This window comes from Ochotona curzoniae, unplaced genomic scaffold (genome assembly GCF_017591425.1).
Source record: "Ochotona curzoniae isolate NIBS_2020 unplaced genomic scaffold, NIBS_Ocur_1.0 contig_883, whole genome shotgun sequence".
Lineage (NCBI taxonomy): Eukaryota > Metazoa > Chordata > Mammalia > Lagomorpha > Ochotonidae > Ochotona > Ochotona curzoniae.
Genome location: NW_024466599.1, coordinates 22,202,264 through 22,214,557, shown reverse-complemented (window position 1 = coordinate 22,214,557; position 12,294 = coordinate 22,202,264). Strand labels below are relative to the sequence as shown.

General features: G+C 45.0%; 1 protein-coding gene across 1 annotated transcript in view; it reads left to right on the top strand.

Annotated features, from left to right (window-relative positions):
- SRD5A2 (steroid 5 alpha-reductase 2) overlaps positions 1 to 3,385 on the top strand; it is a 54,563-nt gene extending 51,178 nt beyond the window's left edge. The window contains exon 5 of the mRNA XM_040993027.1: positions 1,050 to 3,385. Coding sequence (XP_040848961.1) covers positions 1,050 to 1,116 — 67 coding nt within the window. The 3' untranslated portion in view covers positions 1,117 to 3,385. The remainder of the gene's footprint in view (positions 1 to 1,049) is intronic.
- Positions 3,386 to 12,294: the final 8,909 nt, after the last annotated feature.

The following is a 12,294-nucleotide window of genomic DNA, read 5'->3' as shown; positions in this document are numbered from 1 at the left end:
CAGGCGGCGGGGGGCTCAGTGATCTTGTCCACTGCAACACCCACGCCACCCATTGGAAAGGTTATTGGTCTCCCAACTCACGCTAACGTGCTTTGGCCAAGTGTCTCGTCTTGATCATGCCTTGAGAACTACCAACATTAGCTAGTGCACAGACTCCCTATGGGGATGCCATGGCCAGAGATTCCAACGTGAGTGGCTTCAAACCCCAGAAACTTTATTCTGTGACAGTTTGGGAGGTTAGAGGTTCAAAATCAAGGTATGGATGGGGCTGTGCTCTCTGGGCTGGCTTGAGGGGAGATTGCTGCTACAGTGTCATCTCAGCCTATGTCTGCACGTGGCCTCTGCTCTGGAGGGGGTAGGGAAGGGGGAGGGGGGAGGTTGGAAGGGAGGGCTCTGTCTCCACGTCTGTTTTCTGCTTCTTTAAAGCATACCAGTCCTGTAGGTTTCAGAGCCCTCCCTGCCCTGCTGTGACCTTGTCTTCATTATATTAACAGTGATACCTGTTCTAGAATAAGGTCTCACTTTAGGCCCCTGGAGGTTCAGGTTTCAGTATATTTTTTGGAGGGGGCACATGACTCAACCCATAATGCAAGTGTATGCTCTTGTGACATTCCCGGACCTCCTGTCAGGGTATTTTCCTGGGAACATTGCCAGTTCTCTGGGCTTAAATTTGTTCATGTTCCTTGTGGTCTCTGGTATCCTGTATGTATCAGTGGAAACCACATGGTACTTCTTTCCACCTGTTTCATTTTCTTTTAGTCCCAATGAACTATACGTAAGTTTAAGCCTACCATTTTCAAGTGTAAAATTCAGTGGCATTCAGTATAGTCATCATGTGGTACAGACATCATCACTCTGTCCACTTCCCAGGGGGAAAAGCATCAGTGTTGACACGAGACAGACCATAATAAGAAGAAATAAGGTAATGCCAATGACTGTCTAGAGCAGCCAGATTCTAAGATGCTTGCAGATTGGCTTGTAACGAGATTTCAGACACAGCAGAGCTCAACGCTTGATCACTTTGTAATTATTCCTTTCTTGTTTCTTAGGTTCTACCTCAAAATGTTTAAGGACTACCCCAAATCTCGGAAAGCCCTTATTCCATTCATCTTTTAAAGAATGTGATCATTATGATGAATAATAATAAGGAGCAAAGCTCCTACACGCCAATGAAAACAATGAAGCTGCTGAACTTCACCACATGTGTTCCTAATAGTAGGTCTCCTGGGGATTGTGACTGGGGTTGGCACAGAGCGTCTTGTACCTTTCCCCAGAGCTCTGTCCTGGTCTCCTGTTGGAGCTACGGAAAGCGCCTTTGTCCCATGGACACTTTTCCTTTCTTAGCAACTTCTCCTGGAAAGTGCAAGATTCTCCTGGAATCTTTGGGTGGGTGATGCAGGTGTATGGCCCTGACATGGTCTCTGTGTCTGTGTGGAGTAACTGGGCAGTCAGAAATGGTTTGGGTGGAAGCCAGTGCTCAATGAAGCGACGCGTTTTGTGTGCCTTCCTGGAAGAGTGGAGCTGTACATTCTGAAACCACACAGCCCTAGAACAAACTTCCTCCCACATGAAGACCTAGTCATCTCTTCCTTTCCCTTAATTTGGAAGACTATGAAATTACCAGGCAAACCTTGGATGAAAGGGCCCTCTCCTTGGATTGCCGAAAGCATACTCATGTGCTGACTCCATTGCAGATCTGTGCATTGCTTCTGTTGTTGAGAGATTTCTCAATCCCTATTACAGTCTATCCCAGAACATTGGAATGGGTGCTTTCTCAGAGTCAGGCTGCTTAGGAGCCAAAGGAAAAAAAATGTTACCTTGAATGGCTACTGAGAGAGTCAAGAAGTGTTGCAACCACAAAGGTTGCAAACCTGGGTGTTGGGACACTAACGGGACCGTGCTGAATAAGGAGACTCTGGAGTGAGAAAGTGACGTTGTACTGTCTCCCAGGATGTGAAGTGTCTCAGAGGTGCTCAAGATCTTCCCTCTTCTGGATATTTTTTATCGCAAGCCATGTGACCTGTCCAAGATGGTGTGTGTGACCTGGAGACATGGGCACACCAGCCATCCCAGGGCCCATGACCAGGTGCTGGGTTAAGCAGAGAACTGCTAAGAGGCAGCGTCAGTATTATTGGTCTCAGGATTTCTCGTCTGTCTGTGTCTCATACACACACACACACACACATCAAGCTATTTAAAAATGGGGAGTGTTCTGCTTAAAGCTCTGGTATTCTGGATTCCATAAGTAGCTGGAGATTGCAGCTAGCCAGCCCCTGCATTTCCACAAAAAAGACAGAGCTGGTTGTCTGAGTCTGCCCTGCTTTGGGAAGGGATCAGCTGGCATGACTGCCACCGTGTCCGGCTCTCTGTGGAAGGGGCGGCGCACTCACAGGTAGTATCCTTGCAAGTACTTGTCTCCTGGGTTTCTGGTAAGCGCTGGCAGTAGTTAGCAAACATCGGCTCACAGCGGGAGATGCTCTGGAAGACTTGGAAGGTCGAAGATGGCGTGGATGGCTGAAAGCAGAGACTAATCATCTCAATACACGTTTATGCTATTCACGAGATCTCTCTTGAGTCATGGAGGCTGAGTAATTTGCTTTGAATTAAAAGATCCTGGGGCTTCTAGAGACATTCACACTGGAACAAAATGTGTTCTTTTCTCGATTCCCTTCTGTCGTTTTGCTTTGCTTTGTTTTATAAATTTCCTTTTTTCCCCCCAACTTGAGATAAGGAGCTGTGGGCTGAAAGGTGAAGATGCCTGGCTTTTACAGCCCCTCAGCACAGCTCAGTATCCCAGGGAAGTGCTAGGAGGGTCTGGGAAGCTGTTCATGGCATCCTATTCGTGAGGCTGGCTCTCCTCCTGGTATGCAGGAAAATAGGGGAGAAGACCCACTCGGTGAGATATATTTTCTGTATAACTTGGGCTCTGTGGTACACAAAAAGTCTCGTTCTTTGCATGGCATTAGAAACTGCCTTTTGCTAATAATCTCTTCTCTGATTATCCTGTAAAACGGCCACTGAAATGTAGCAAGAGTTCAATTCACAGGAGCTGTGCCTGCAGTCTCAGGATGGAACGGTTATTTGGCAATTGTGTGTTTGTGCCACAAGAGGGCGCTGCATAGTTTTTTTTTTTTTTTTTTTAAACCAGTCCGTCTGGAGCCTTACATAGTAAGGAAAAAACAAAACTGAAAAACAGAAAGCCAACCTTATTGCCACTTGAAGTTAGCACGATCAAAGGCCTTGTTAAAGACAGTGTAGGCTGAACCTCATGGAATCTGAAATCTTTCCTTGGTGATCAAACTATTCTCAATTCTCTAGGGCTGTTTTTAGCCCTGTGGATGTGTATATGGGCTCAATATAATAAAGTTCTGAATGCATGAACCTCTAAATATATTTGTCCCCATTTATCCTAAAAGAGTGTGAGAAAAATAAGGTTAACTCCGATTTCCATGGAGTGGTTTTTAGTTAAAATACTGTTCCAGTGTCTCAGCTTGATGAAGCTTTCACTGAGGGTGTGTTTTCCTGTTGACTTTGTGGAAGATAACATTTCAGACTATAGGGTGAAAAAACCAATGTAGACCTAAAACATTGGCTAGTCCCACCTCTTCCTCTTGCAGGCGGAGACCCAGAAGCCCACCAGGTTAGCACGCTTCCCCACAATACAGAGCCCCAAGAAGCACCATTCTCATCGTGTCCCTGGGGAGCCAGACCTCTGTTCACCTTGAGGCATGGCCAGCTTTGATGAGAGACCCAACAGAGCCCGCCTCGATGGCTCTGAACACACATGCCAGCCGTGTGCTGCAGGTCTGCAGTGCGTCTGTCTGCTGTGCGGACAGTCCTGGTGGGCGGGAGGATGTCGCTGAATGACGTGATGCTCACCCTTGGGGAGCTGCTGTGTGGTGAGTTCTGCAGAATTCACACAGGAGAAAAGCAGCCAGCGCTTCGGGGCTGGGCCTCTGTTCACCCTTGCACTGTGTGTGTTGGCTGGCAGGCGTCCCTCCCTCTGTGAGTGAGCCTGGCAGGTGCCCTGGACATACACTGACTTGACAAGCTCAGGGCTGGGGCGTGGGGTTTCCCCTCTTTGCTGGAGCAGCGATCACATGTGTTCAGCATGCAGTAAGTCCCAAATCACAGCTCCTGTCCCCAGCTCTTCCCTCCCTAAGGAGCAACATGGCTCTACTGTGTTGCAAAAAGGGGGAAAGAACCATGGCAATGAGAAATCATTTCAACAGTGATTGAGTTGGCCTGAATCCTTCCAGGAATAAATGAGTACACATGGCTTTACCATGCTGAGGTTCTATAGCTGTTTTATAACTTCACGATGAACTTCTGTGCAGCAGGTGGGCAAGCTCTTGGCATAGGAAGGAATGGCCTTATGAAGGGCTGTTTCCTTCCTGTCTGGTTCTCTACTCAGCTGTGGGCTAAGGACCAGGCATGGAGCATAAATGCAGCAGCACGAAATGGAGAGCAAATCCTCCGACAGAGGCTGCAGGTGGTTTTATAACATCAACACCATTCCATGATGATGGAAAGTGGTGTGGAGCCAGAGGGAAGTGACTGCTTGGATGCTGCCACAGCACATGGAGTGGAGTGTACATGGGGATCTGTGTACTGGTGTGGGAAGGCCACAGAGTTATGATCTTAGCAGGTTCTATACTGTTAGCATCGTGTTTCCCTCCTTTCTGCCAACCTTGGTTTGATATGTTTGAACTGAGATAAATCACTGGGGGAAGTTCCACCCCAGGCTGTGCTGTCTTACTTTAGTGAAATCCTCTTCCAGCTTAGAGCAGTTGGAGTCCAGCTGAGGGAGATTCAGGGTCCCTTCCCAAATGGCATATTGGTTGGGAGGAGAGGAGAGGAAAGGGAAGGCAGAAGAAGGAGGAGAATAGTGTGGGAGGGACGGGAGACCAAGACCTTGGTCAAGGGAGCTCCCTCTTCCCCCTCTGTGTGTGTAGACTACAGGAGCCTGATCCATTCCTAACCCTTCCAGGAATGCAATTCCTCCGAGAAACAAGAAGCTCTTCTTAAAGAGGATGCTCTCTTTAAAGTACACCCCATAGGTCTGTGTCTCAAGATACTAATTTCATTGTATTTCTGTTGGCTTGTTATGAAAACCTGGATTTAGGTCTGTGTAGCCAATGGTTGTGGGAGGTGTGTGTGAGGCCAGGGGTCGCTGGGAGGGCAAGGGCAGAGCGAGCACCCCAGGGCTCCTTGAGTGGCCTTGGTGTTCCCATTTACCCCCAGGAGGAAGGGCTCCTTCCTAATGGGTGGGGTGGGGGCATTTATTTGTGTTCACTGGAAAATAAATTCCACAGTATCATCAATTTGTTAACCCCTTGGTTGAGGTTTTCTCTGTCACCATTGCCTTTTAGGTGCTCGTTCATTAGGAAATGTCCTTTGTGCTGGTTTGTAACAGAGCTGGTTATTGTCAGAGACATGAAGTGTGAGTAATAAGTGTGAGTAATAAGGACAGAGAAAAATTAAGTATAAAAAGTCTGGTGGACCATCATGAGTGAGGGTCCTCCAAAAAGTGGGTGGAGGAGTGGGCATTGGGGCAGTGGTGAGACACCCCTTGGGACCCTCACATTCCATATCAGAGTGACCGATCCACCCCAGCCCCACTCCGCATGTGGCCGAAACAGCCAGAGCTGAGCCGATCCAAAGCCAGGAGCCAAGAACCTCCTCCAGGTCTCCCACGCAGGTGCAGGGTCCCAACGCTTTGGACTATCCTCTACTGCTTTCCCCAGCCACAAGCAGGGAGCCAGAAGGGAAGTGGGGCAGCCAGAACTCAAACTGGTGCCTACACGGGATGCCAGCACGTTAAGGCAAGAACCTTAGCTACTCGGCCGCTGCACTAGGACTTCTCTGCTCTGATTTTTAATCTGTTTCTCTGTATTTGTTATTTCCCCTCCCTTCCTGTGTTGGTCTTCAAGACACTCTCTTTGCTTTCAATTATTACATTATAATATTTGTAGATAGGTTCTTATTTGTATTTGTTTCGCGTGGTGTTTTCTGAACTTCTTGGGTTTGTGGTATATGGCCTTTTGCTAATTGCCAAAATCTGAACTATATTTCTTATGCCTGACAATTACGTGGGAAACTTGCGTTCTGCATGTTTTTGAGGTAGATCTGCTATTACATGCACGATTATAATTTTAACAGAGTAGTATTTTATCAGACAGATACATGACATCATGTTATTTATTCACTAGTTGATAGCAATTTGGGTTGCTTATTGATGTTGGTTGCTGTAGATAAAGCTAGTGCCAATATTTGTTTAAAAGGAAAGGAGTAGTGGAGTAATAAATTCTGAAAATAAACAAAAGTGCGATAGGCTCACAGTACTCAACATCAGTTTTTTGAGTCAAAACATAAGTGAACCTCAAGAAAAACTGATTGTGGTGGGAAAAAGACACGCATGTGTGTTCTGTATAAAAAGAGACAGAAGCAGAAAAACAATATGACGAATAACAAGAGAAACCTTTAGCTCATGAATATCCTAATTTATTTTTTACAAAAAAACAATAAAGTGAAAGAAAGAAGGCTGAGCAGGTGGAGGACCACAGTAAGCCTGGGAGGAGGTGCACGGGGGACAGTGAGGCTTGAAGTGATGAATAATGTGACCGTGTTTTTAGTGGCAAGAACCCACATGCTAGTCATGGCCCATATTAGAAGGAACTGATATTAAAAAGGTCTGCTTCTAAAAGATGGCATAGCCAGAAAGAAAAATTCTTTTAAAAAAATGTTTCTTTTCATCTACTTGAAAGCAGAGTAACACAGAGTGAGTGCAAAAGAAAGCAAAGGGGACAGAGGAGGAAAGGAGAGAGAGAGAGAGAGAGAGAGAGAGAGAGAGAGAGAGAGAATGAACATATGCTTTTATCCCTGGTTCACTCTTGAAATGCAAGCAGCCAAGCTGTGTGTCCTGCACATGGGATTGTATTTGTTTAAATGATGTCAGAAATGGCAGTTCTTTTGAGGGGGAGAGATAGGCTCTTCAAAATAATTTTCTGGCATGATCTACTAATTAGGCATTTGGGAAAATTTTGGATACTCAACTAATTTCATATGAAAGCTGAGTTATATAAAGTTTACTATCCTACACCTGTGAAAGATTTTCTAGAATTATAGAATATATTTATTTTAGATAAGAATTTCTTTATCACAATTACTACACTCCTCCTCCTGCAAAAAGAATGATACACAAAGCAAGTAACTCATACGACTGTCTTTTTTTTTTTAAGTCTTTTGTAGAAAAAAAAAAGATACCATAGAAAGGTAAAGGTGAGCTAGAAACTGAAAGAACTGATTTGCAAGTCTTATATCCTATATCCTTATACACCAGCAACATCAGACTGCAAGAGCTTGAACAGACGACCCTGGATGGAGACCTCTGTGTGGCCAACTGAACTAAGATGTGCGCAAAGAACCTCATATCATCCTGGGCAAAGTTTGTTTGTTTGTTTTTTTAAAAGAGATATATTGCAATCCACCAAATATCCAAAAATTGAAATGTGTACCCATAATGCATTGTTGGCAAAGAGATGGTGAAATGGAACCCCTCATTTGCTCCTGGTGGCACTGATATCGGGACAGCCACTTCGAAGAGTTATTTATTTTTGTGTGAAAGGCAGATTTACGGAGAAGGAGAGAGGGGGATGGGTATCTTCTGTCCACTGGTTCACTCCCCAGATGACTACAGTGGCCCAGGTTAAGGTGAGCCAGGAACTTCTTCCAGATACCCCGTGTGGATGCAGGGGTCCACAGACTTGAGGCACACTCCACTGCTTTCCTGAAGAAGGAACTAGATTGGAAGTGGAACAACCGGGATTAGAACCATCATCCATATGGGATTGCCAGTGCTTCAGGTGGAGGATTAGCCTGATATGCCACCATTTTGGCTCCCAGGGACAGCCACTTGTAAGAGTGTGTTCTGCTGCTTTCCCAGGTCATAAGCAGGGAGCTGGACTTAAACTGGAGTAGCTAGGACACGAACCAGTGCCTATACAGAATGCTGGTGCCTCAGGAATTAGCCTGCTTTGTCACAATCCCAGCCCCAAGGGTTATGTTTCTAATATAGGACATTTGAGGGGCATACTCAACCCCTAAGCCGTGATGTGGTGATAAGTACAGAAGCTCAGGTGTGAGGTGACCTGGGTTCATAGCCCAGCTGGGCTCCTTTTGTGCTTTGTGCCTTTGTGAAAGCAGCTCAGCAGTCATCATGTTATTGTTCCCAGTTCTGAGAAACCAGGCTCACAGCACTGACCTAGCAGTTCTATAAGGGTGTGTATGACATGGTGCACGATGGTGCTCCCTCTTGTAGGCTCAGGCACATTGGTGCAAATTTCATTCCCTTCTATTGTATCCCGAATCTTCCATATACTCTCAGCTTTTCCTAACTTCAGTCCTAAGAGAAGTGCAGGAAGATGACACACATCAGCCAACACAGTGACAGTGTCCCTGTGAAAGGCCACTAACAGTGACTTTCTGCATTGGCAGATGAGGTTGAACTGGAATTTTGTTGAGTCACTACTCAAACTGATTCTGTGATAAGTGCAAAAACTTCTGCGAACTCTTACAAGAGTCTTGTCCCCCTAGACAGTGGTCCACATCAAACTCACTTTGTCTGGTTGGTGTGGAAAAGACCCAGCCACAGGGGAAACAGGAACTGAACTCCAGCGATGTTAGGCAGTCATTGTCAGGTTGGCCTTAAACCAGCTCCCAGTGAAAGCTAGATGTGAGCATTGAACATGCCCTTTAGTACAACTGTCTTGAGTTCCCACGGATATCCAAAAACAAAGGAATGCCTTTCTTGGATGGACAGCATTGTGCCCTTGGGTGATTCAAGGACAGAAACAATGACCAAGTTTCCTTGCTCTACAGATCAGTTAACACATCTGTCCACATTGCCAGCCATTCATCCCTGCCGCCACTTGAAAGGGAGAACAATGGAGGAGAGCCCACTAAGTGTGGACTCCTATATTAGACACACTTCTCATACTTCACCTATATCATCAGATCATTACCTGCTAGGGGTTATACTAAGCACTAAGAAAATTGAAATCAACATGGCATGGTCAGAGGTGTTGCTAGAGAGGACTGGAACACTATTGCAGGAATGTAAGGCACAAAAGAAAGCATGAAGCACAAAGAAATTGCTATGGCAATCAGAGAAAGGAGATGTCGTAAGAAGCCAGCAGTGCTAGGAAGCAGAATGAATCAGGGCTGGCTGCAGTCTGATCATGCATAGCCCACCTCATGGTGGAGGAAAGTGTGGAATCAGAGCCTGCACAGGCAGCCTGGGAGGGAATTACTGTAATTCGTGGTTCGTGGGGTGGGACTAGTGAGTCTCTGATTTTACGAAAGGACTTGATCGTAATTCTCACAAGATTCTTCCACTTTAGTATTAAGGCATCCAGAGCAGTGCCTCACCTATGTCTTAGACACTTGTAACCGTGATCGTATGAAATTACATGCCTGCAACAGAACCGAAACTATGCCCACTGTGAATTTGTCACTTACAGTTGGACATTCAGGGCTGTTAATGTCCCCCATGGGTGGAATTGGAAGCACATAAAAATACTTGGAACCTGAAAGGTCTCAGTAACTTAGAGATGTCCCATTGATAGCCACACCTGGGACATGGTGTGGTGGAGTCAGACATGCTGGACAGTCAGACAGTGGTGTGGCTCAATTATCTGCACCACACCTGGCCCCTTCTGTATCTCTAGCAAGCAGGTTCCTCCTTGTCTCCGATTCACCAGGACTATGGCACCTAAGCATTCTCACTGATCCTCCTCTACAAGGTTTTGCGCCTCAAAATAAAAACATAGTCAGGCTTATTCCATTAAAAAGCCAAATCTAACTCTTCCATGGTGCCAACACCTTGATCTTTTTTTGTCAGTCACCCACCAAGCTTTCACAGTTTCATGAAGAATTCTTCTGCATTTCCTCTCTTCATTTTCCTTTGTCTAAACCACTGCTTAGCAGAACCTGTCTAGGATTCTGCCCCATCACTTTACTGAAATGGCTCTCATTGTGTTAGTCATTTCTAGCTATGTAACAATGTACTCCAGGACTTGGTTGTTTACAACCACATACCTGTACTATTTCATTCCTTTTCTGAGGGTCAAGAATTTTGGAGGACCTCAGCTACCTGGTTCTGGCTCAGGATCTTTCAAATGCTTGTGCTTTAATAGTAATTGACAACTTCTATGATCTTCAACCTTTTTTCTCCTTGATATCTATGATTTTTCAATATTTTTAGCTTTCTACTTTCCTCTTACTTGCTTTTTTTGTTTCTCTTGCTTTCTTTCCTCTTTTAAGAATTTATTTATTTGAAAGGCAGAGTTACAGAAAAAGAGGGGAAGACAGGGAAGGTATAGAAGAGAGATTTTCCACTGGCTCACTTCCCAAGTGGCTACAACAGCACAGTCTGAGTCAGGTTGAAGCTGGAGCCTGGAACTCCACTTATGTCTCTCACACAGATGACAGGAGCCCACGCAGTTGGGCCATGCTCCGTTGTTTTCACAGATGGTGTGGCAGGTAACTGGATTGGTGCAGTGATGACTTGAACTGGCATTCATGTGGGATGCCAGCATCCCAGGAGGCAGCTTAATCCACTATACTACAATCTTGGCCCATATTCTAGAATCTCCTTTTAGAAAATATTATTTATTTCATTTGAATGGCAGAGTTAGAGAGAGAGAGAGAGAGAGAGAGAGAGAGAGAGAGAGATTCATTCTGCTGGTTCTCTCTTCAAATAACTGTAACAGTAAGTCTGGGCTAGGCTGAAGTCAGGAGTCTGGGATTCCATTTGGGTCTCCCACATGCGTGACAGAGACCCAACCATGTGTGCCATCTTCTGCTGCCTTCCCAGGTGCATTAGCAGGTAGCTGGATTTGGAAGTCTTGATGCAGTACTGGTCTCTTTTATACAGGATGACTTCATTGCTAACAGAAGTGTAACTCACTACAACAGAGTCAGCCCCTGCCTTTTGCTTCCTACGCTGTTGGTCCTCAGCCTCTGCAGCTTTTTCCCCTTATTTATCTCTGAAATGTTGATGTGTTTCTCAGGACTCCTGCAACAACCACATCAGTGGCTGCTTTGAGACAACTGCTTCCTGGCTCAATGGTGTTAGCGACACTAGCTAATCATAGGTTGCACACTACAGAGCCCAGGACATACTTTTCTTGTTAAACTAAATGAGTTTACAGAATCTGAAAAGTAGCAAAAATCTGGTTTTCTTCTACTTGTAAAACCTGATTTTCTACGTGACAACAGCGACAGCCACCTTGCTTCTTTGAGGCATGTGGCGTCCTGTGGACTGTCCAATTTTCCATCAATACCCTTGGCTTGCTTTGCTTTTTGTCGCTGCTACTTGTGCAGATGATGCAATACAATATATCTTAGAGTTATCTAGAAACTTGTTGACATTTCTAAAAATGCTGTAGATTCACTCAACAGGAAGTGTTAACATTACATTGCTCCAAGTCAACTACCAAGTAAAGGGAAACAAGTCAAATGCCTGTGAGTGAAGGCTGGTTCCTGGAAGCATTTTTGGAGGGATTGTCCGTCCCTCTCTGTCATTGGCTACCACTGTGGAAGTCAAGCGCCCCCTCCTCTTCTTCCCTTTCCATTTCCCCTTCCATCATTTCCCCCGTATTATCACAGTAGTATAGTCCATTAGTAACAGTTGCAAGTTTAACATTCTGCTCTTTAAGTATATCATGGCATTGTAAGTATGGGCAAAGGTAGAAAATTTAGTATCATACTGTCAAGATATGTTTAACTGTTTCATTGGAAGTCCTTTTATTCAGGAGTAGAGATGGGCATTGCAATGTATCTTCACCTCCCAGTATGCTAGTCTCCATTATACACTCCATCGATGAGAATAGGTTTATGTGCTTGCTTACCTATATATGTGTTTGCTTTGTATTTTGCATGAAGGTTGTCTTTGGGAGTCCCATCCCTTTTTCATAGCCTGTCAAGACTACTTTGACCGAACAACTCCCTCACTAAATAGAGGAGGAAACTATATTTTTGAAAAGCTCAAATAAAGATGTGGCATTTTATTAAATGAGATAAATAATCTTTAGGAATAGATTATGAAAGAAATAAATTGCTGTGAAGTGGCAGAGCATTTGTTTAATCTGTTTTGTTTCCCAGTTAATATGCAGGTGGGACCAGGGGCATGTAGTCAGTTTAGCAACTTGCCTGGATACAGTCTGCTGGCTACATTCCCAATCATCTTTGCACTTTTCCAACTATAAAGATTTCCAGGAGCCTGGTGTTTTC